Below are 24,488 nucleotides of genomic sequence, written 5' to 3'. Positions count from 1 at the left end.
TAACTAAGTACATTTGCAATGACCTGAATAAGGTCAGAGTCTGAGATACTGTGGAGTTAGGACTTCAACATATGAATTTTAGGGGGACACAATTAACCCATAACAATTGTTCATACTTCATCAGCTCCTTCCTGAGCAGCCTTCACAGGAAAGCACTAGATCTGTGACAGAAGGGCAGGAAAACTGGCTGCCAGAGCTAGGGAACGCATTGCTAAGATTCTGGCCACTGTTGGCTCCATGATTACTGCTACACATTCCTACACCAAACAAGTAATTTCTGTTCTGGCAGCACCAGCCTCATTCCACAACTAATGCTGCTAATCCTTCCAGTGTACCCTCCTCTAGTGAATGACACTCTTTTCCTTCCTCAATGTCTTCTGGTTGGTTTTTAATTTATTTCTTCACCCTCTTTGAAAAGGATAATCCAGAAGCAAGAATTAGCAACCTCGTAAAAAGAAAAGAATCAGAAGAACAAGAGAATATTTTTTACATAACTGTTAAAGTGGCAAATGTGCTGTTTCTTGTGACATACGGAGCTGAGGTTATGAACCTTTGACACGTGATTTTTGTAAGGCTCCAGGTGCTTCGTCCTACTCAGACCAGGTAGAGGTGTAGGCGGTGCTGCAGCAGCAGGGTGGCTCTCTGCAGTGGAAGAGTGTTAAGGCCACCGTGCTGCTATCAGCTGTCCGTGTTGGTGCAGGAATGGGCCATAGATCTGACTTCTGCCAGATACAGCTTTTTCCCAGGTGACTGGGGAGAGGGAATGTGACTGGGATTGGGAGGCAGAATATTTTTGAGGACCTTGGTCAGTTTGTGGAGACGACTTTCCCAAGGGACACTAAAAATAGGCCCACATGCCATCTTTGTCATGCTTGCTTATAGGTCACAGTCACCCACTCTTAGAAATCTTCCAGTGTAGTCCCTGAGGCATAAAGAGCTGTGAACACCTGGCTTATATTAGTTGAATAATTTATATCACTCCTACACAGCCAAGTAAGTCAACACTGGATTAGAGGCCCAGCACCTAACGTAAAAGAATTTAAAAGCAAAGGAGAATTAAAATTAAAATTTTAAAAAATTTAAATGCATTGGAAATATTTATGCTATTACTATTTACTGATAGTTAACATATATAACTAATAAATCAGTGGCAAATATTGAAAAATATAGTGAATTATTTATTGGCCAAAAAGTGTATTTTTTTTTTTCCAGAAGTCATCAGAAAGTGTAGATATTTCAAGAGTTTCACCTGTGATGTTCTTCTGGGCCTGCTGTCTATCCAGGTGAAAATAAAAGTTTAACCTAAGAGCTTCTGATTTTTTGTCTACTTGATGCCACGTAGTAACGCAATAGGAAACAGAATTCTCACCATATATTTTAATCTTATAATGCTATATACATTTGGTTTTATAAAAACCCACATATTTTTTTCTCCTATTCCTTGGTTTCTATCCTGCATTTACAGATGGAGAAACCAATAATTTTTGTTAGTTAATCTTCACTAATATCAAAATAATGGAGGAAAGATTCATTACAGCATAGTTTTAAAAGAAATGCATCTCATTTTACTGTGAAAATAAAATCTACTTAAAATCGGCACAAATCCTCACCCACAGTCAGTGTTTAATAAATGATGGTTGAAATGAATTGTAGAAGGAGAGGACTTGGGGTGCTACTATCAGTAAACAAATAACAAACAAACCTCACCATTGATAGTGTTTTTCTATCCTTTAGGAGCAAAATACAAGTCAAGATATAAACAGGTATGTCCCTGTTTCAGATTAAGGTATATTAATTCTTAGTCACTCTGAATGTATGAAGTTTGGCTTTAAGATTATTCAGTGAGGTCATTGCTATATACAAACTACAGTTCTGCTGGTAGAAAAATATTTTAAGCCTGTTTGGTGATATGGTAAAATGGATCTAGGTAACTATGTCTCAATTACATTCAGATTAAAAATAGTTGTTCTTCTAGCTAGTAGACAAAGTGGGTTCTTTAATTTGAGAATCACAATTAAAAAAAATAACTTATCCTACTAACATGGATTTTCACCAGTGTATCGAAGTAATTTGCAAAATTTGGGAGAAGTAAGCAAAATACCGCTGATACTATTCCAAGTGGAAGGCCAGCAGTGCCACGAGTTATGAAAACAATGAATGAATCAATAGCATTCTTCAAGACAAATCTTGAATCTATTGACATTCTTTAGAAAAGCAGTTATAAGTTACAGTTTAAAATAATATTTGTAAGATTAATTTGCTTGGAATAAAATCAGTTTCCTAAAAAACTTGTAAGCATCTTTGAATAACTTCCATAAATAGGATAACTTTGGGATTAAATGTCAGAATCCTGGAGAAAGCCCATCATCCTCACTCTGAGTCTTCTCTTATCACTTAAGGTCCTCGTCTTAGCGTAAAGCAGTGACTTTTCAACCAAGGAAGATCTTGTCCCCCAAGTAAAGCAGTGACTTTTTATTGTTATTGAGATATTTGGCAATGTTTAGAAACATTTTTGTTATCACAGCCAGAGCTGGGGGTGGGGGGAAAGGTATGGGGAGAAAAGTGGTGCCACTGGCACCTGGTGAGTAGAGAACAGGGGTACTGATAAATGTCCCACAATGCATGGGATAGCCTAAGAGTTAAGAGTTATCTGGCCCCAAATAGCAATAGTTTAGAGACTAAGAAACATTGGCCTGGAGATACAAATAGGGCAGGAGTGTGTGTGTGTGTGTGTGTGTGTGTATCGACATGCAAGTAGAATATATCCACACTCGAACTTTAAAAGGCCTTCAAACCCCACATAAACCGGTAGCTTTACAGATCAGTAGTCCCAGCGAAGAAATTCAACATTCAAACTAGATGAGAGGACAGCTCAGCATGGGTTTTTTTTATTCTTTGCTCTACCCCACAACTCTTCAGGTGAAAATTCTAAAGGAAGCATTGTGGTAAAAAATCACAGGGATTGTTTATTTTATTCTAAAGTTTTAGAACTGTGGCTATGCCTTAGCCTGGGATTCTCAACTACTGTATGGGGCACCTCCATGAGTTCTTCTGTCCCGAAAATTTTAACTGTACATCATAACACTGACCTTACGTGGACATTCTTTATCTCGTCCATTTCAGTTAGATGTGGTTCTTTTCACCCTCCAATCCCTTGTTCGAGACAACAGGAACTTTTCAGATAACATGTTTCCTTTCCAGAGAGTTGTTTTGTGGACAGTGAAGGAGTCTTTATTGAGCATTCACAAGATTTAGGAGACTTCAACATAATTTTATTTTCACATACTAGTGATCACTTATGGCACGTACCTTTTCTCTCTTGAAAACATAGAGCACACTTACTTCTGTGTCCCCGTCCAGTGCCCTATCTCTCTGGCCACAGCTTGAAATGACTATTCTTTACCACGGTCTTCTCGAGGCAGGTTACCACCCCCGTTTATGAACATTGATCACCTACAGTAAACCCACTTGAGGAGAGTTTTGGGTCAACTAAAACTTCAGCCAGCATTGGAGGCTCTCAAAGTACAACTGACAGATACTAGACGTGCCAATCATGTTGGTAGATACTACACAAGCAATTTTAAACAGATAAGGCACCATTTAGTAAATCTACCTACCAACATCGTTCAGACAAGCAAATAAATAAAGAGGCAAGAGATAAAATAGCAATGGCCCGTATAATTAATCTGTACAAAATAACACAATTAATATATTTTTAAAAAGAAATAATCATAGAATGCTAGAGCTGGATGGGACATTCTGTACTGCTTAGGTGGGCTACATGGCCTACTGGTGCCACCTTTTTTGTTGTTTATTTCTCTCTTGTTTTATTTTGGTGTTAAAAAAATGAAAGCTCAGGGAAGTGACTTGGCCAAACTGATACAGGGGAGCCGAGCACAGTCAGAACTGGAAATACAATGTGCATTTTTTATATATGTGTATAAAAGGCTGAAAACAGAAAAGACTATTTATATGCATACTTTTCCAAATTTTTTCCAGTGCTTTCTTGTTCTCCCACTTATTGTTTAACCCAACTTTTACAATTCGTTGCACAGACAATATGGAAATTAAAAAATATTTTTTTAATGCAAATAATGCTTTTTAAAAAAGTTGTAAACACCCACAGCATTTTTATGCTTAATGACTTGATGCCAACTATACATATATATATATATATATTCATGGGCGAATGAGTATATTTGGATCTATAAATGCCATTTGTATATTCATATACATTTGTATTCCAGATTTCTGAATCAAGTTGTTTTCCATGACCTCCCAGAGAGACAGCACCCCTGACATTTTGATAGCATAACCCTGACTATACAGTTTAATCATGGGAGTTTGCATTACATACAATTTATGGTAAGGGTAAAAATACATGGCTTGATAGTTTTCTCCCAGTGATATTCACCATCTTTTGCTAGAAAAGATGAAAAGACAAGCAATCAATGCTTTTCTATGGTAAGGAAGGCGAGTTAGACCTAAATAAAAATAAGCAGCATCTCAGGCTTGATAGACTTTTCTAGAGAATTTCTTTTTCTCTCCTTTTCAGAGAGCTCCTGGCTCGGGGTGTGGGTCTGGCTGCTGACAGATGTGTCCATGTAAACCTTATTCTGTGTTTTCTATAATCACCACCTGAAATGTGTAAGTAAAGTATTGAATTCAATTTATCTTAATGTTTGTCTCCATACTTCATAATAAGCATTATGTCTTGGCAGGTATACTTGGCAAGTTTTCTATTGAAACTGCATATATGGTATGATACCAGTTTTTAAAAATTGTGTATGAGTGCATGTATATAGGAGAAGAGTCCATATAAATGTTTACCAAGATGTTAACAATGGTTTTCTTTCAGTGGCAGGACTTTTTTAAAATACTTTTTAAATAAAGCTTATGTATTTCTTTAATATTCAGGAAAAAAGTAAACACAAAATATTCAGGTAAAGCCTTTACCAGTGGCACCCCTTGTCTCTCTGATTCACTGGAATCTGTAGCTAGTTCTATTTAATAAATATTTATTGAATGACTACTGTGCACAAGGCCCTGTGCTAATTAATAGCTGTTAGATAAATAGTTTTACAATTTTATAAAGATCAAACCTGTCAGCTAACAGATATTCAGAGTGCCTGCTCTGTGTTCATAGCTGCCTGCTAGGAGCTCTGGAGACAGTGGTGAACAGGACAGTGTCCCTGTTCCTAGGAGCTTGTGTACTGTAAACATATAAATAATAAATAATAGTAGTCATGACACATGTTATAAAGGATATAGTTTTGAGTAGTTAACAGATAGTCACTGGGAGGACAAAGCTGCTTTAGCCGGGGTAGTCATGGAAGGCCTCAGTGAAGAAACCTGAATATTCAGAGGAGGCAACTTTGTGAAGATACGACTTCAAGCAGAAGGAACAGCGAGGAAAAACACTTGAGATGAGAACAAGCTTAGAACAGTAGTTCTCCCCTTATTCGCTGTTTCTTTTTCCACAGTTTCAAGGAACTGTGATCCAAAAATATTAGATGGAAAATTCTAGAAATAAACAATTTATAAGTTTTAAATTGCATGCCATTCTAAGTAGTGTGATGAAATCTCACGCAGTCTAGCTCTGTCCCGCCAGGCCGTGACTCATCCCTTTGTCCAGCGTCACCACACTGTGTAACACTCCCATCCTTAGTCACCTAGCAGCCATCTTAGTTATCAGATTGACTGTCACAGTATTGCAGTATTTGTGTTCAAGTAACCCTTATTTTACTTAATGATAACCCCAAAGCACAAGAGTATTGATGCTGGTAATTCAGATATGCCAAAGAGAAGCCCTAAAGTGCTTCCTTTGAGTGAAAATGTGGAAGTTCTCAACTTAATAAGGCACTGTATCATTTTATCATCTCACGTCATCACAAGAAGAAGAGTGAGTACTGTACAAAAAGATATATATGAGCAAGAGAGAAAGACCATTTGACTTTTATTACAGTATATTGTACATGTATACGATTTGGTATCCACTGGGGGTCTATCTACCTAAATTTGGGTGCCTTACTAATTAAAGAAAAGCTTATCTCAAAAGTATGAAGGGTCACATACACACATACGCACACACTATGAATTAAGTAACACTAAATATTATAGTAGGTTAGAAAATCATCTTCATTATGGGGGACACGCTACCTCCCTTATAGAGTTTTTTTTTTAAGGATTAAAAAAGAGAATTATGTAAAGCAACTGATAAAAATTAAGTTGTTTTTGTTAGTTTCTCCTTTCCTATACTCACTCAATTACTTGGCTTTCAAATTCCAAAATACTCTGAAATCTGCCACGAATTCCTGAAAGAATGACCAAATGATTATTCCAGAAAACTGGTAACTTGGCTTTTCTACATCACTCAATATGGAGATGGGAGAGAAGGGTAGGCGGTGTGGGCGACTGACTAACAGTTATTGAGCACCTACTATGTGCACAGTTAGATCGCTTATTTCCTTTGATTCTTATGACTCAGTGTGGTGATACTATCATTCCTATTTAACAATAAAGAAACCAGGTTTAACAGAGGTTAAATTCCCTACTCAGTCACATAACTATGTGGTTGTTCATGTTTGAGCTGAAATTCAAACCCAAGGCTGTGTGACTCCAAAGTTCACCTTTCTGCCTACACCTATGTAACAGTCTAAGCCTCATGGTGCACAAAATACAGGGTTTTATACAATACTCCCAAACACAGTAGTGAACCTGAAACCACTCTCAATTTTCCTTTTTAGTCCCAAACAGGATTATTCATTTCCTCCTCCATATTTCCATTTAATATCCTCTATATATGCATCCACATGTAGAGTAATTATTGGTTTACAGGCTATTCATGGTTGCCTTCACTAGACTGATGGCTTTTCATGGGCAAACCCTGTAGCATCTGTGTATTTTCAGTGTTCAGTACAATACCTACAGATAGCAGACACTCAGTAAATGTTTATTGAATCACCCACCAATTCCCTAACAGCAGTAATGTGTCATAGTCCAGTTGCCCATGACCAGTTCCAGGTCTGTCTTTGAACTATCTTCAGTCTCTAGGCCCCTAAGCCTCATGAGGTTTCCATGAGCAACAGCTGACACATGAATGTGAGGACATGTGAAGCACTGCGAGTCAGAACTGTCACACACTGACTACTATAAACAAAGGCCTTTTAAGGTTGTACTGTATGGTAACCTCAGAAATCCCCCTTAGTAAATGAAAAAACAGCTCTTTCACTCTGCCTGGATTTGAATACATTAAAAGGTTCTGAAAGGCAGCTTGTGTGCCTGTGTGTATGCATGCATGTGCGCGTGCACACACACACACACACACATTCACAGTGTGAGCTAGCATTATTCCTACTATATCAGGAACCTCCTGAACCATAATCTCACCACATGGAGACTGAATCACAATAGTAAACATAAGAGATGCTTTCACAACAAATTCTTTAAACATATTCATAGCTATCAGCAACAATATTAGATTCAATTAGGCAACCCTGATTTGAATTGCATACAGTCTTTACTGTAATTAGAGTCTTTGTTGTACGCATTGTGTCACCACTGAGAAAAGGTCATTAAGAGGCACACTCTCTTATAGGTAATCACACCCTGGACTTTATAAATATGGTGGCAACTGGCAAAGAAAATGCACAGTTTCTTCTCCTTCATGGTAATACAAAGGGTACAAATAGTGCCTGAACTCTACTCATTTCTTTTTTTTTTTTTTTGTCAAAGTGTTCTTAGTATAATCTTGCTGATTCCATAAGAGCATGTCACTATCAGTTTGACACCATTAGACAGAAAGGTAAAAAGCAAGCATCACTTCTGTAGAGCTCTACACTGTGATTGTTGTTTTATAATCCATACTGTTTTCCACTGTGGGGTTAGTGTCAAGAACTATGAAGAATCTGATGTTGCGCATGACTTGCCATCTAACAAATTAACCTGCCATAGTTTCATGTATTCTGGTAGAAGAATAAGAAAATTAAAAGAAATGAGAGACAAAATATAGTTTGTTACTCACAGCAATAGTAGATGAATCAACCAGGCTGGTCTGGGGTTGCCATTTAGAAAAAAGTAAAAGCATAATGCCTGGGAATGGTCAGAGTAGAGTCATAAATTTTCTAATTAGGACTATAACTCCCTACCCCTTATATCCTAATAATTACCCAAGAAGCAGATGAGAGGAAATGATCCTCCTTGGAAGAGAGTTATATTCAGTGAGCAAATTGTCTTACTAAGGTGTGTGGACCAGTAGGAGGAGAGGGAGGCAGAGTTGGAGATATTATTGAGTCAGTTATCGAGGAGGATGTGCTCCGCAGTACCTGATGCTCATGGATGGCGGGGAGCATGGAAGATTCATCAAACACCTTGCTGTTGAGTGCTTGTGATAATAGGCACACCATTGTCAGAGTGCAAATAGTCCAGACAGCCAAAAACTTGACATGGATTAGTTTCAAGGGCCACAATGTTGTGGCCAGAGTTGGCTGATCCAACTGGAACAGAAACACCATAACCTGAAAAGTATCAACAGCATTCAGGCCCCCTGGATGGCTCTGAGAGGGAATCAAAGTTCGAATGTAGTCAATATGGCAGGAGTGGGTACAGGCAGTGCCCCATGTGATGTGTCTTCCCTCATTGCAAGACAAATGGGTCAACTCTTGGCAGGAGTCCCAAGTCTGGCAGGCAGCAATAGCCCATGTATCAGAAACGTAGACACCTTTTCTTTGTGCCCAGTCTATGATGGTGGATGTGTTTCCATGTCCAATATAGTGACAGATTCAGGCAGAATAGTAGAAATCTGGGCAGTACAGGCTTAATCAGTAGCTTGAAATGAGTTAGTCTCATCAGAAAATGGATTGTTAGCATGGGCTTTTCCAGATAGTTCTATCAGTAGCCACAATTTATTTCCATAGTTTGTAGCCCCAAAGAAGGGGTGTATTCAATCGGCCAGCCTTTAGTTTCTAAGTGGCAGGTCAAATAACTAGACCACTGGCAATAGCGCACAAGTCAGTAAAAAATGTAACAAGATTCTTCAAGGACATTGCTATGAGGACAGCCTTGAGTTCTGCCCACTGAGTGGAACAACTTCATTCATTTTTATCTTTTTTTTTTTTTAACTTCATTTATTTTTAGTTTGTATCACCGGCACTAAAGTTGAATAGTCATAGCAGCCCAGTGGATCAGCAGGATTCAGCTAAACAGAATAATTGGTCCCAGGCATTTAGGACATTGCTGTGAGTTAAGGGCTCTGTCGAGCCAGTGCTGTTGCTTCAGTTTGGCATGGCGGTGGGCAGAGTTTTCCCCAAAGGAGTAGATGCCATTTTCACATGTAAAGCCCAGATGCTGCTAAGGCCAAGCTTGTCGTGTTCCTGAATGTACCATTTTCATTGACAAGTGAAGCTTTTGGGGACCATCCCCTTTGTTAGTCATTGAATATGAGTTGACTTACTCCAAAATAGAAATATCACGTCAGAGAGTCACAAGGCTTCCATGGGTCAGGCAATCAGTTTTGATAAGAGCAGTAGCAAACTAATAGCTACTTTTCAAAAGCAGTGTTCCTGGTGGCTGCATCAGGGATGTAATGAATCCAGAACCCCAAGGTGTATCTCTAAGTGGGAGCTGCCTCCAGTCAACAAAATCATAAGTCACAGAGACTTGTTGCTCAGAACAGTCATTAGAGTTATGGGTCCACAAATCAGTGAGTGTGTTATAACTTTCTGGACAGCTTCCAGTGCAGCCTGTTTGTGCCCACTCAGAGGATGCTGCTTTGCACATTACCCCATGTTGAGAACCAAATAGAATCCTAAGTGATGCATATACTGTCTCCAAGACTCAAAGTGTCCAATGCGGGCCTCCTTTTTGGTGGTAGGGGCTCAAAGAGACAGCAGTTTTTCCTTGACTGTCAGAGAAATTGGGTGTTGTGAATCCATCCACATAGTTTCAAGAAACTTTACCTGGTCATTAGGCCCCTGAACTTTGTCAGGGTTCTTAGCCACCTCTGATAACAGAGGTATGATAATACTGCAGCCAGAATAGTTGACTTGCCAATTGACAGGACATTATCTGTATAATGAAAGTTTGGACGCCAGATGGTAGAGGCACTTACTGAATGCTGACACACATACTGGTAAGTAGATTTAGTTGTTGCTCTCGTTAACACCAGCTATGCCAGACATTGTGATTATAGCTGAACCCATTTTACAGATTGGTGGCACACCATACCACTAGCACTTGAAGATCAAGATCAGTCTCATTGGCATGGTAAGGCCTCCAGTATGTTTTTGGTGCTCCTCCAGGAGTACCTAAATTCCTTAGGCATCCCTAAATATGTTTGTGCCCCATTAGCATTCTCTACATACAGCTCTTTTCAGTTGGGGAGAATCTTCTTTGGCACTTATGAGACAGGTAAGGACAAACACCAATTTTTATTGACATTAAGATGTAGAAGCATCAACAACAATACATCGAATTGGCTCAAAGAGCCCCACCCACAAAGTCAGGCTAGCTTCCTCTCCCCACTATGAACCCTGCTCAAACCCACTAGCGAGTCTGCATGCCTTTTCCTTCCACACGTCCATGTAGGATAGGACTTGGGCTCCTGTATCCAATCGAACTGTAAAAGTTTTAATTCACTTCAAGATGGATGAATTTTTCTGAGATGGATGTGTATGGCCTTCGATCCTCCTTGAGGGTAGGGAAATCTCGGCCGGCACCTCTAATTGTTTCTCCTTAATGTGGCTGAGGTTGGAGCAGGTAGAAAGTGATTATATTCTCATTCATCAATATTTTAAACCCAATCCAGAGTAGTAAGGGCCTAGATCCTAATCAATGCCTGAAATGTGGTTTCCCACAGGAGTTTTTTTTTTTTATCTCAGAAAAATCTCCCCAGGAAGGCCAATGCTCCTATTATAGCAGCCAAGATCCACTGCCAAAAATTTTTTTTACTGTTATCTCCAAATGGATCTAAAGTTAGCATTATAGATTGTAGGAGGGTTTGAGCTGTAAGAAAGCCCAGCTGCTGCCATTCTTCCTAAATAAGCATTACATACCCCACCCCCTCATCTCCCAAGAGACCAGCCATAGTTCTAATGACTAGCCTGGTTCTTGCCCAAAGGGGTAGCAAATTTCCTTCCTTTCAAGCTCTCTGTGGACATGTGTCTCTGTAACTTTCTTAGATGAGGATGGAACATTTTGCCCATTCAGGATGAAATTTAGTACCTGCTGTTACTATGGGCAGATTTGAGATTGACCCTTCAGTTGGTGAGGAAATTTCCCACCCAGACAGTTAGCCAACAAGCAGGGCACTGGTCAGGCAACTGTCTCTGAAACTACTTCCTGATACTCTGCCTGTAACCACCTTCCCAATTCCCAGGCAGTAAGGTAAAAAACAAACGCACAAACAAAATACATGTATTTCTCAGTTGGTCATAAAATTTAATCAATTTACTGCTGATTCCCATGGACTCCTCTCAAATCCTGTTAAGTGGCCTGAGGCACTGATCCTTCATCTTCCACAAAGCCATGTCTACAAAGCGCTGCCCAAACTGTCAAGAACTTTGAGGAACCAGGCATTCATCCTGCTTCCCTGCTTGCAAACCAGTAAGTTAGCCTGTCATAGTTTCATGGATGCTAGTAGAAATCCCCAGATTCCTAAGTTAGAAATAATGAAGTTTATCACTCACAGCACTAGCAACAGCCAGAGCATCAACATTTTTACATCAGTTCCTCAAGTCCCAATTCCCACAGGGTGATGAGAATAGAATCAAGTGACATCCACGCATGCAGGAGAAGAATCCTGAGAGCAGGGAGCTAGAACCTTTTTATAATGGTCAATAAATATACCTGCTCTTTGCTCCAGAGAGAAGCACTACCCATTACTTTCAAGTCTCTTCACTATACAAACATCCCTTTAATGGAACAAAGGGAAAGTCACTGAGCTACTCACAGGGCTGTGTAGAAATAGAAGAGATCCATGGAGAGTTATTTTTATTAGCATAAAGAAATATCCATTGATGAACAACATGAACTAGCACTCAAACATGCAGTGAGTAGGAATTGAGTCCACAGCTCACGTCTTTCTGCAGATAATTTACATAGAGGTGTTGGGAGCTTATGATTACATAAATAAAATTTCAACCTTCCACAGAAGTTAAAATAAAAATCCCCAGAAGAGGAAGAGGAACCTGAGAATTCCAGGCATAGAAGGGACAATAGAAGTCATGTTAAAACAAACAAACAAGCAAAAACTAGATTAAATTCAAGAGCTGTTAAAAATTTTTGAAGCAGGATGATGAGTATCTGGGGGTTCCTTTTACTTGACTCTATTTTTATGTGTTTAAATTTTTATAGTAATTTTTTAAATTCTTAATTAAATAATTTGAATACAGAAGTCTCCATCGAAGAGAAAGTCTTAGGATAAAAAGCTCCATTATTTGAAGTTGGTATAGAACATTTCTCCCCCAGAAAACTTCTACTATGCTAAAAGGAAGAAAAATATATAATCATTTTTATCTATAAATATAATTGAAATTGAAATTTTAGTTTTATAAATACTAGATATATTTTAAATATGGGAACAAGGACCTGGTATGAGAGAAAGTTGAACAATTGATTTCACTGGATGACTAAGTGCTGTGTCCAGAGTACCAGAAGTATTAACACATAACCTATATGCCACTACAGTTCCAACATTAATTGAGCAGAACCAGGAGAATGAGGCCCCACAAATATTTACAACAGAGGCTGCTTCTATATAACAACAAATGAAACCAAACCAAAACTGACTTTAAGAGGAATTTAGCCATTCCTTCTTTCATTGAGTATCAATCAAGTATCAGGCATTGTGTTAGGTGAGTGTATCTAAAAAGAAAACAGGCTTAATTTTTTTTTTTTTTTAAAGAAGAGAGGGAATAAACTCGTGATCTTCAGTATTCTTAAAAGGTTATATTATTTAAGGTTATATTGTCCTTGTACCATGTCTAGTTCTTGTATGATTTAGGATTAGGACATTTTTGGAAAAGAAATAATGAAATCTAGAAAGTGACAGGTACAGGTGGTACAGTTCTGAGCTGATGAAGATAAAATGAAGAAAGACCTCATCAAGCTTGGAAAATGATTAGAAAAGTATTCAATTAATTTTCTGCATAGGCAACAAGCAAACAGTGAGTTCAGGGCAAGTAAATCTCAACTAGGATTATGAGATGATTGTCTCTAAATTACCCATTTGAAACCCTAAAAGTGGAATTCATTATTGACTTGTTCCTCTGGCTTGTGTTTTGTAGCAACCCCGAAGCCCACCAGCCTGCCGAGTGTCTCTAGATCTGGGCATGAGGGTAGGGGTCCTCAGAAGACGTGGCGGTCCTCAAGAGAGGTGGAGGGTCCTCAGGAGAGGTGGGGGGTCCTCAGGAGAGGGCCAAAAGTGCCTACACTGCTTCTTAGCCTGAGCCCCACATCTCAAGAAAGGCAAAGAAGGGTCAATAGTCTCTAGGAATAACCAGGAAGGCCAAGATTCCTTAAGAAGATGATACCTAAGAGAAGATATTATCAAAATCAGTAAAATTTTTGGAGGACCTATGTAATGAGGCCTAGGACTGCTGTATCTCATTGTATCAGTTGTAGCCTGCAGCAGCACCTGAACAAGGACATGGTGAGGAGGGGGCAAGGAGAGGGGCCAGGGTACAACTGAAATCTAGCTGTGCTCTGTTCTCTGAGCCATGCACCTGGTACAAGGCTGCATCTGTCCGAAGGAGGGAGCACCCATTCCTAACTGGAGTGCTTTTTTCTTATCTGCATAAAGCCCTGCACATGCTAGCTGCAGCCCTGGAGTGAGAACATCTTCAAATCCTGGAATGCTAAAACTCAAGGGCACCCATTGAAATTCTATGAAAGTAGTTTAAAGATAAATAAAAGATGGCATTACTTTATACAGTGGGTAGTAAACATATGGAACTCATTATCCTCAAGATGTTGCGTAGCCACAAATATAAATAGGATAAAGAAAGATTTAGATAAATTCATGCTTGTTAGAGTCATATGAGCTGCTAGAGCATTGTTAGAAACACACAGGGAACAGCTCCAAATGCTTTCAGGGAAAATACCATGTTTGTCTTCAAAATGTCCTGTAGCGCTAGTGCCATCAATTGAATAGGCAAATCTCTGTCTAACCAGGTTTCTCAGAGAAATAAACATCCACAGTATCCAAATTTTCCAAATAACTGTGGGATAAGCTACTGTATCATAAGTATTTTCCTTATATTAACAAATTGTGTAAAAATCTTTCTCAATAGTGGTATGAAATTTTATGTGATCTTAAACTGAGTTTGCCAAACTTAACTTTTTCTTGAGAACTTGGAGTTGTCATGACGAACACACATTATTGTACTGGGCTGTAAGTTAGCACCCCAGGGCATCAGTTGAGGTGTGTGGCACTATTTAACCAACTTGGTCCCAGGAAGCCGTGAGACCAAATGTTCTCATTTCTTTTAGTATTCGTGCTTACTTCAAATAAAACTTTTGATCTTCTCCCCTGTTCTTCTGGCTTCTGTTTTTGCTATTGTGAGTGGGCTTGCAGAAAAAAAAAACCCTCTCACTCCTAATATGCTGCTCTCACCTCTGACTTCAGAGGAGAGTGCCCTGCTCTATTCTGTGTCTTGTCATTTTAGTTGTAAAACAGACCTCCCCTTGCTTCTCTGCAGCCCCCCGAGACCAGGGTGCACTTTTAACAAATTTAGCTGAAGGTCGTGGAAAAACAAAAAAGAAGTACACTGGGGTACTGCTGCTGGATTTGGCTACCAGATAAAATTACCCTTGAACCCAAGAAGGCTCAGACCCATTCTGAATCCTCCACAAGAATATGCCTGTTTAGTTCCTATCCCTGTCCAGCTCAATCCATCCATAGAAGCGGGGCAAAAGTATCCAGGCCCGTGGCCAGAGATGGGAATGATACATCTCCTCCCGCCAGTTCAAGGCCTACTTCTCCAATCATTATTTATTTATTTTAAATCATCATTTATTCATTTTATTCCTTGTCCTAAGATGAGAGAGCAGCAGAATCATGAATTGGTCCCTCCCGTGATTCCCAGTAGGATAATACATCAAATCATGACAGTCCATCATCAATACATTCTAGATTATTCCACCTAACATAGGCCACAGATATTGACAGCCTGTGTCTAGTTGAGCCCTACCAAGTCTAGTTCTGTTCGTGTGGTCTGTCTGCTAGCGTGAGATGCAAATCTTGCCTGCTCATTTTTCATGCAGTCTCTCCAGATTTTGCTTCTGAATAGGGAAGCATACAAATAGCCAAATGAATAAGTGATACTTTTCAGGCACAATGAAATCTAAATTCACACCTAGATGAAAATTAATATTTATCTAAGGGAAATACAGCGCAGAGATGCACTTCTCCAGATTACAAAACAGACATTTGTTGTTGAGTTATAATACAGAGACATTTAGCAACTCAGAGTTACCTTGATTGAAAATCACCAATTCAGAAGAAGGCCTTTGCTTATGTTTAAACACCTAAATGACTCATTCTGATGATTTCCCCAAAATAAAAGAACAGTCTGCCCTGAGGGTGAATTCTAGCCACCCACTCTAGGGAGCAAAAAACAGTCTATAGCTTTTAAATCACTGGGCTTTTCTCCCTCCTTCTGACTATCAGATTTTCAAAAATCTTTCAGGCTGAGTTTCAGTCCAAGCCACCCCTTGAGAGAGTATGATGTTTAATAGACTCCAAAACACACTTATTTTATTTATTTTTTAGATTTCTATTTTTTTTAGATCTCTGAAATCAGGACACATCTTCTAATCTATCACAATCACTCTCAAGCAAGCAGCATTCATGACATAGTCGCGTATATCTCTAAGAAATTAGTCCATTAAAAAACAAGCTTGCTGAAAATATATGACTTGGTGTTCCTGTCAGGGCCTGACTGGGCAACTAACTGCAAACTCTGGACAAGCACATCATTAGAGAATACTTGAGGTAGGAGTATGAACCTGTTGTTTTCTGAAAACCTTCCATGAACACCTTCTAGTAGGATCTGTAAAGCTCCAAAATTAAAACTTGCATTATGGGTATCAGTGGTTTAGAAGTAAGTCTTAGAGACAATAACAGATTACTCTTACCTATGCTTTTGGTGGCATAGTGCCTGATACTCTGTAGAAAACCACCAATACCAGTGACTGAATCCAAAATTGATTCAGAAGAACCAGCCTCTAAATGTGCAGAAGTTTTAGAGACTACTCTAACCAATTAGTTTTGATTAATTTACCCTCTTTGGTATGCCGTAGAGTGATAAATAATTTTTAAAAAATCAATGTCCATACAAATGGCCAACAAATATATGAAAAGATACTCAACGTTGCTAGCTATTAGGGAAATACAAATCAAAACCACTATGAGATACCATCTCATACCTGTTAGAGTGGCCATAATCAACAGGACAAGTAATAAAAAATGTTGGGGAGGATGTGGAGAAAAAAGAACCCTCATACACTGCTGGTGGGACTGCAAATTGGTACAGCCGCTATGGAAAACAGTATGGAGTTTCCTCGAAAAACTAAGAATTGATCTACCATATGATCCAGCAATCCCTCTACTGGGTATTCACCCCCAAAACTTGAAAACCCATATTTGAAAAGAGATTTGCACATTGATGTTCATAGCAGCATTATTCACAGTGGCCAGGACATGGAAGCAAGTGAAGTGTCCTACGATATATGATTGGCTAAAGAAGCTGTGGTACATATATACGATGGAATATTACTCAGCCATAAGAGATGAGATACTGCCATTTGCAACAACATGGATGGACCTTGAAATAATCATGCTAAGCAAAATAAGCCAGACAGAAAAAGTTGAAAATCACATGATATCACTTATATGTGGGATCTAAACCTAAAAGCAACAAATGAACAAGACAAACAGAGACTCATGGACATGGACAATGGACTAGTGGTTGCTAGATGGGAGGGGAGAGGAGAGAAGGAAGAAAAGGTAAAAAAAAAAAAAATAAATAAATAAATAAATAAATAAATAAATAAATAAATATCCAGATAATTCATTCTCTATTATAAGAAAGCCTTGAGTCACAGCTTGATAGTGTGTTTATTTCTTTCCTTATATAAAACAATGGTGTATGTGACTGGAACAGTAGTGCTCACCCAGTCTGCTGTCATACTTCCCAGTACTCTTATAAGTCAGTTGTGCCATGTGCCTGGTTCTGGCCAGAAGGATGTGGATAGAAAGTGACTTATATTATTTCTGGATCAAAGCATAGAAAAACTAGATCTTGACATGCAGATACTTTCCTCTCGCCATAGTAAACCCTGTAGCCTCTTACAGAGGTGATGGAGCCTCCATCAGCACGTGGCTCCTGACTAAGAGCAGAGGCCCCAAGTGACCCTCACTGCAGCAGGAGATAAACTTGTGTTGTGTCAGCCATGGGTGTTTGCAGTTGTTTTTACTACGACATAAGTCTAGCATATTCTTACTATAATACTATAATCTATCCAACAACTAATAACATCTTACATTTGATGAAATGCAGGATAGGTATACTCAGTGGTGTTCTAGTAACCAGTGTAAATATTCCCACCATGGGTGATTGCAAGTCACCAATGTGACATCAACCAGCTTGCTAAATTCCTGAAAATTTAACTATTGGCTCTTGTGAACCAATACCAGTGGATCCAGCATGCGATATTAGATATATGCCAAAAACATCTCCCTAGTTAACTTTTTTTCTCTCAGAACATCTCTTGATTTTTGAAACCCAGCTTCATAGAATATATATATGTGTGTATGTATGTGTATAATTTTTTGGCTAATTTTTTATAGGGAAATGTATATTTACATACTCAAAACTCAATGGAACATTTTTTTAAAAAGCAATATGTGGGGAAAGAAATATAAGTAATAGAAAGTCAGAATCATATGCACCCACTTTAAAAAGTGTGCGTTGTTGACAAAGGCGTGTTTCTCCGTCGCTGGTGCTGAGAAATGTCACAGCATACAAAGCAGCTGTTAAGAACCATGTCAGTTTTCTGATGATCAACAAGCATTGTTTAGTCATTTTACATTATAACATGTAGTTTGTTACTTACATATACACATTTTACTGTTTTTATTAATTTTTAAGAAATGTATTGGTGATTTAGGACGGATATGTAACACATTATTATTTTTTCCATTTAAAACAATGAGAAATAGACTTCCACTCAGCTTTTTTTGTGTAGAACTTCTGATTTTCAGTAATGCATTACTGACATTAAGTGGAAGATGTTGATTATATAACTACTAAAACCTTTAGCTCTATGAGCTGTAGATTCTGAATTGAATATCTATTTTGCTTACTCAGGGAACTTTTTGCATAATTCTTGGTTTGTAGTTGTATTTCAGATGGACGAAACAACTGGAGAGCTAAGTTGTGGACGGTTGGAGCAACTAATTCTTACATTTCTATTATAGTTTAAAATATACAGTGTATAACATTGGTTACTATCTATTCTGAGTTGATAAACAGGGTAGAATCCAATTATTTCTGATTCACTGATGCAAAATAAATAAGTAACCACTCACAGAATGGTTAACAACCTTAGCTAATTTATGTCCTCAAATGTCTTTCCTTTGGACCAAGACTTTCATCCTATACATTCTTCAATCCCGATGAATTAGAATGAGTCTGACACCCTTCTTAGGACTCTTCCCAACACTGCCACTTCTCACTCCTTTTATCGTGGGCAGGGGTCAATCTGTAGACCATGACAGGCCATTAAAACAAGCCTTCCTATCAAAATATACTTTTATACCTGCCAGAGGGTCTGACATTTTGCTGATGGAGCTTCATCCTTTTGTGTCTTGAAAATCTGAGGTCTTAAAGAGGTCCCTGGGAAAGGTCACGGCTAAAATTTTTTACCTTCTGATTCCTTAGAGACATGAAGACAATTAGCTGAGGTCAAAATCTTGATAAAAAAGATCAGAATTCTCTCTTAGAGAAAAGCAAGCAGGTGGGAGGGGACTAAAACAAACTTCATCTACTTGACAGTGTAGTCTGGAATTCCCAAGAAGTCCCCGACATTTACTTAATGTACCATAATATCACCACCCTAAGGAGACCTCGGCCCAGCTCATACAGATCTCATGTTCCCTCATATACACCAGTGAAAAGAGCCAAATTATGTTTTTTAGATGGCATCTCAAAACTCCTCTCCTTTTATACTATTAATTATGTGATTCCATGGAAGGGATAGTATTGAATCTTATCTATTCATGCAGTGTGAGCCCTTGCCCAGGAAAATAGGTGAGTACCTAGAATTCCTTAACTACTTTCATCTAAAACTTTGCTTCTTTGAGTGACCTATGGACAAGCATCCTCAGCATCTCTTAGAAATATAGAATCTTAGACCTCACCCCAGACCTGCTAAATCAGAATCTTCATTTTAATAGGTCTCTCAGGTGATTAAAATACACATTAATATTTGAGGACACTTATTTACAGTTCTTGGAAAGCTAAGAAAGCTCTGAGGACTTCTGTACCATCTCTCAAACAAGCTCCTAGTATATATCTGAACTTGGTGGTCAATAAACAACTCAGAGTTTTTATCACTAAAGAGAAAACTTCTAGCATTCTTTCAGTACTACACTAAGTTGAATTGGATCACTTATAGAAATACAGGCTATTCAAGAATGATGGATAAGAGTTCTAGCCTGTTTTTATTGAATAGTTCTCCCTGGTACGCAGTATAACTTTCTTTCCTATATTTAGTTTATTTTGGGGTTGCTATGAGAGACTTGAGCCTCAAGTTCTCTCTGCATTTATATGTTATACATATAGCCTATCCAATAACAGTGCTAATTACAGAGATGTTCTTTGTTAGTTGATCATTTCATACCTTGATTATTTCATATCTAAGGACTTTAATATTTGAAATAATTCTGTATTGCTTAAAGTACTGCATAATCCTAGAATTGTAGCATCTTAGAGTTTCTGCATAACTCTTCAGGATATATTAAGTACACCTCTTATTTGCTGCTAGAATTCCCCCCAAACACCCAACAACTGATCATCTTCTTTCTGTTTGAATACTTCTAAAGACATGACACGTACCTTCTCCTACATCAATCTTTTCTACTTTTGAACAATTTTAATTAGTAGTTCTTTCTCATACTAGATTAAAATTTGTCACCCATTAATATTTGTTATTATTTATTCATTGCAGTTGCTAATTCTACACCATATTTTCTTTAGCTGGTTAATATATTCTTTCTTGTTACTAGGACAATTGGGAACCAAGACACAGGAATATTATAGTAGGATTGCAAAGGCCATCAAAAAGCACATGAAGAAACCAAAACTAGGAAGTATTTCTTTCTACTATAATTTACAGTTCTCGTCATTAGACTGTCTGCCAAGAAATGCTGCTCTGTGACCAACACTATTATAATACATAAGCAAAAACATCAGTCCCTGGGAAAGAGCATGGATCAGGGTGTGGTAAAAATCCAGAAACTGTGTCCCTCCCTTCATGGGTCAAACATCTGGCAGACATCCTGGATTAGGATCTATGGCCAGAATCCACCATAGGGAGCTGAAACGTTCCCACAAAGGAGATTTGACTCTGGCAGCTGGCAATTTTCCTTTGTGAAATGGGTGTTCCTGGCACTCCATAAATTCCTTCCTCCCTCTGCACTCTTTTTTTCTCTCCACTCCCGCACTCCACACCCTACTGCACACACCCTCCCACTCCTACATCAATAAAACCCCTCCCTAACTTATATTCTGCACACACACATGCCCCCACAACTTCCTCTGCAAACACACCCACATATCTCTCAGACGCACACCCAGGCAGCACAAGGCTCTCTGTCTCATGCCCTCATCCTTTCCTTCACTCTGCCTTCTCATAGCAGCTTAGCACCGTATCTACTACCCCTACTTCCTCTTCTTCTCGTTATCAACGCTATTTTATTTTATGACTTTCCTTTGCCTCATTCCAGACCACCCCACTTTGCTCCCTGGGTCTGGGAATGCTGGTACTGCAATCCTATTCTGCACATTTATAATCTGGAGTTGTCACAAGCAGGAAAGTAGTCAGTTTGCATGTACCTGCCTGTTCTCCCACAGCTAAGCTAAGACGAAGGATAGAAAGAAGCTGGCAGTCAGTCCTATTTCTGGAAACTACAAAAACTTATTTTCTCTCTTTAAATTCCTGGAAGAACCAGTGCAGGCCCTATGATTGCTCCTTCTTTCCCCTAACTCTGTTGCAAATTTTCCAGTCCTTTCTTCAAATGCTCTGACAATATGGTGCTTGAGGTGGCATGCCTCACATCCTATCCTTTATTACAAGTTACTCAGGGCCAGGAGACCCCACAGAAGATATAAAGGTCAGTGAAAGAGGGGAATAAGATTGTTTAACCAGAACCTTAGGTAATTTAAATATATGCTAATCCCCTGGAGTCTACCTACAGATATAACCTTGGGGAAAATGCTGAATCAATTAAGTACAGAAGATAATCAGCTTATAGTATTTCCATGCTCCATGATAACTTCACTAGGATCTAAAAGTTGCCTGGGTTTTTTATTTTTCCTTCGTGAGGCAGATGGTAGTTTAGCTAAATAAATATTAAGAACAATGGGGGTCCTTTTTCCTTTCCATACTAAGAACACATGAATTTTTAATAACAGCTGCTGTTTACATGAACTAAATATTAAGCATAGCCTACCACATTGCATTGGACATTAAACAAGCAAGATAGATTTGTTTTTGTTCACTGAAAATTTACCGTCTAAAAAAAAGGATCATATCAATGAGACACAAAAATATATATGTGAATAAATAGCCAAAAACAGCTTTGATCACTTTCTTTTCACATTAACTAGAAAAAAATTAGTGAGTCCCTGCTTTCCAAAGAATAAAGTCCTAACATATTCAAGAATCCACCAATTTGAGTTTTATATCCTTTTCAACTCTGTCTTCCATTTTCCCCCTAATGGAACTCGCTGATTCCCAAACACAGTCTGTACTCTCTCACATAATCTCAAGGCCAGGGGTCCTCTCATTTCTATATGATATCCCTTGCAGTTCCTAGCCCACTGAATTATGCATAATTTTGTAACTGCTGAATAAAACATTTGCTGCAGGTAAGCTTCATGAGAACAAGGCAGTTATAATTAGGGCAGAATTAGAATTTACAAAGCTCATTAAAAAAGAGAAGGTATGTCATGCTCTCTTTGCCTATAAAGTGCCTGCTTTTTCCTAAGCCATCATCCTTTAAGCATTCTTGTTCATCAACACTGTTTTTCCGTTGCCATAACTACCCAACAATGTTAATATATTTCATGGCTCTAGGATGTGCTTATTCAACTTCACATGTCCAGGCTTCACATATCTTTACCAGAGACTAATAGGTTGCTGTCACCACACGTATCCAAAACACACAGACAACCAGTCAGCACAGCACAAGTAGAGACTAGAACCAGGCCCCCCACCCCCCATTAACTAGTTAATTCACCCTCAATTCAGTATGTTGTAGAAATACCATCTTCAGGGGTGCATAAGCATTCACATGTTTCTCCCTAGGGAACAATTCATCTCTCCCAACTCTCCCCTCCTCTTAATGTTTAGCTGCATTTTGTTACTTCCTGTTTTATTTTATATCAGTAAAATTTATTAGCATCAGGACTACCTTCCATCAACAAACCTTGGAAATTTGTGCTAGTTCTAGAAATCATTATTTATAACCATATGTTTCAGATAATTTAAGTTTTTGCTAACAAAGACAACCCGATTAAATAAATTGTCAGTAATTTGTCATGTCAATTAACATTATAAAAAATAAATCTGAAACTCTCCACAGTAATTGTGACTATAGATCACTAAAATTCATAGATGATTCTTAATACTCTTTTTAACCTTTAATGTCAATTTCTGCCCTTTCTCCTAACAAACACTTTTCAAACACCAGATTCATTTAAGAGAGCAATTTAATCTAATCTATTTGACCACTTTAGATAATGAGTTAGAGGTAATAAGAAGCTGTAAAATGGCTTGTAAGAGAACAATGGAAGAGAAGAAAAGATTGAGAGTTTCACAAACTGGATAATCAGGTCATGAACAAATGAGAGCTCAAAAAACATTAAACTTTTTTTTAACCTTTAGCATTACACTGCAAGGTAATTCTTAGTACAGTAAGTGAAAAAAAAATTTTGGAAAAAATAAATTAATTTTGTTACACCAGGTATTTCAGAAGTTCAACTTTGAATTAAAAATAATTGAACAAAGCTTTGTAGAGTTAGGGATGGAGTGGGAGGGAGAAAGAATGATTTGTTGGGAATAGTGGGAAATTGAACATTCTGGGAGCCACTGTACAAAGAGGCAGAGTCCAGAAAGTAAATTAATAGTTATTTGCCTAGGGCTGGAAGTGTGGAATTTCTTTTTGAGGTAATGAAAATATTCTAAAATTGATTGGGGTGATGGATACACAACTCTTTGAATATACGAAAAGCTGATGTAATTAAATGGTTAAATTGTGTAGTGGATGAATTATATCCTAATAAAGCTATTGAGAGAGAGAGAGAAAAAGAGAGAATCAGTGAATATTGAGTTTGAGAATTTATTTATTCTCATCTAACTCATTCTAATCTGACTCATTCCACTCCAGTTTTGAAATTATTTTTTTCCTTTCATAAGCATATACATCCTAACTGCTCTCAGGCACTTTCAAGCCAAGAAAAATATAAAAGGCACTTGAGTTCATGAGGTTTCTTCTGGAGAACAAGCAGGGGCTTGAGTAGCAAGCCATTATAACTTTGATCCAATTTCTGTTTATCCTGCAACAAGTTTAAGAAAATAGAGGTTTTGTTTCAAGAATAAATGTGAAGTTTATAAAGAAATTCACACAATGATGTAAATAATTTTCTAAATGCCATAAACTTTCAAAGACAGGAAAAAAATAAAAGATGGGAAGAAATATACCAGGTTTGAATCCCAGCTCTGTAACTTTCTAGCTGGATGATGTTAAGACAAACACTAACAATTTCAAACTTTGTTTGGCTCCTTTATAAAATGAAGATTTTCATAATGTGCAAGATTGTTCTAAAATTAGAGATAATGTATACAAATGCCTGACATATAAAAGGCACTGAATGAATCACAGCAATTATTGTAAAGGACATATATTGAAGCTCTACCATTTGTCCAATATCTTAAGCATATCATTTTATTAATCCTGAGGCTACCTGCAGCAGTCAGGATAGGCTAAGTTATGTTGCAGTTTCAGACAATTCCAAAGTCTCAGTGGCTTTAAAAATTTCCAAAGATTTATTTCTTACTCAATTTATATACCCATCACAGGTTGACTTGGGACTTCCACTCTGTGTCATCCTTGTTCTAGGACTAATTTAAAAAGCTGGTATGATCCATAATACTTCCGCTCACATGGCAAAGGGAAAAAAGAATGTGGCAAATCACATATGGGT

At 38.1% G+C, this 24,488-nt stretch overlaps 1 protein-coding gene across 1 annotated transcript in view; it reads left to right on the top strand.

Annotated features, from left to right (window-relative positions):
• The first annotated feature begins 4,628 nt into the window (after positions 1-4,628).
• NEMP2 (nuclear envelope integral membrane protein 2) overlaps positions 4,629-24,488 on the top strand; it is a 69,520-nt gene continuing 49,660 nt past the window's right edge. Inside the window, exon 1 of the mRNA XM_039844274.1 lies at positions 4,629-4,647. Coding sequence (XP_039700208.1) covers positions 4,644-4,647 — 4 coding nt within the window. The 5' untranslated portion in view covers positions 4,629-4,643. The remainder of the gene's footprint in view (positions 4,648-24,488) is intronic.

This window comes from Pteropus medius, unplaced genomic scaffold (genome assembly GCF_902729225.1).
Source record: "Pteropus medius unplaced genomic scaffold, Ma_sr-lr_union100, whole genome shotgun sequence".
Classification (NCBI taxonomy): domain Eukaryota; kingdom Metazoa; phylum Chordata; class Mammalia; order Chiroptera; family Pteropodidae; genus Pteropus; species Pteropus medius.
Note: the sequence above shows the minus strand (reverse complement) of the source record. Positions and strands in the feature narration are given on the sequence as shown.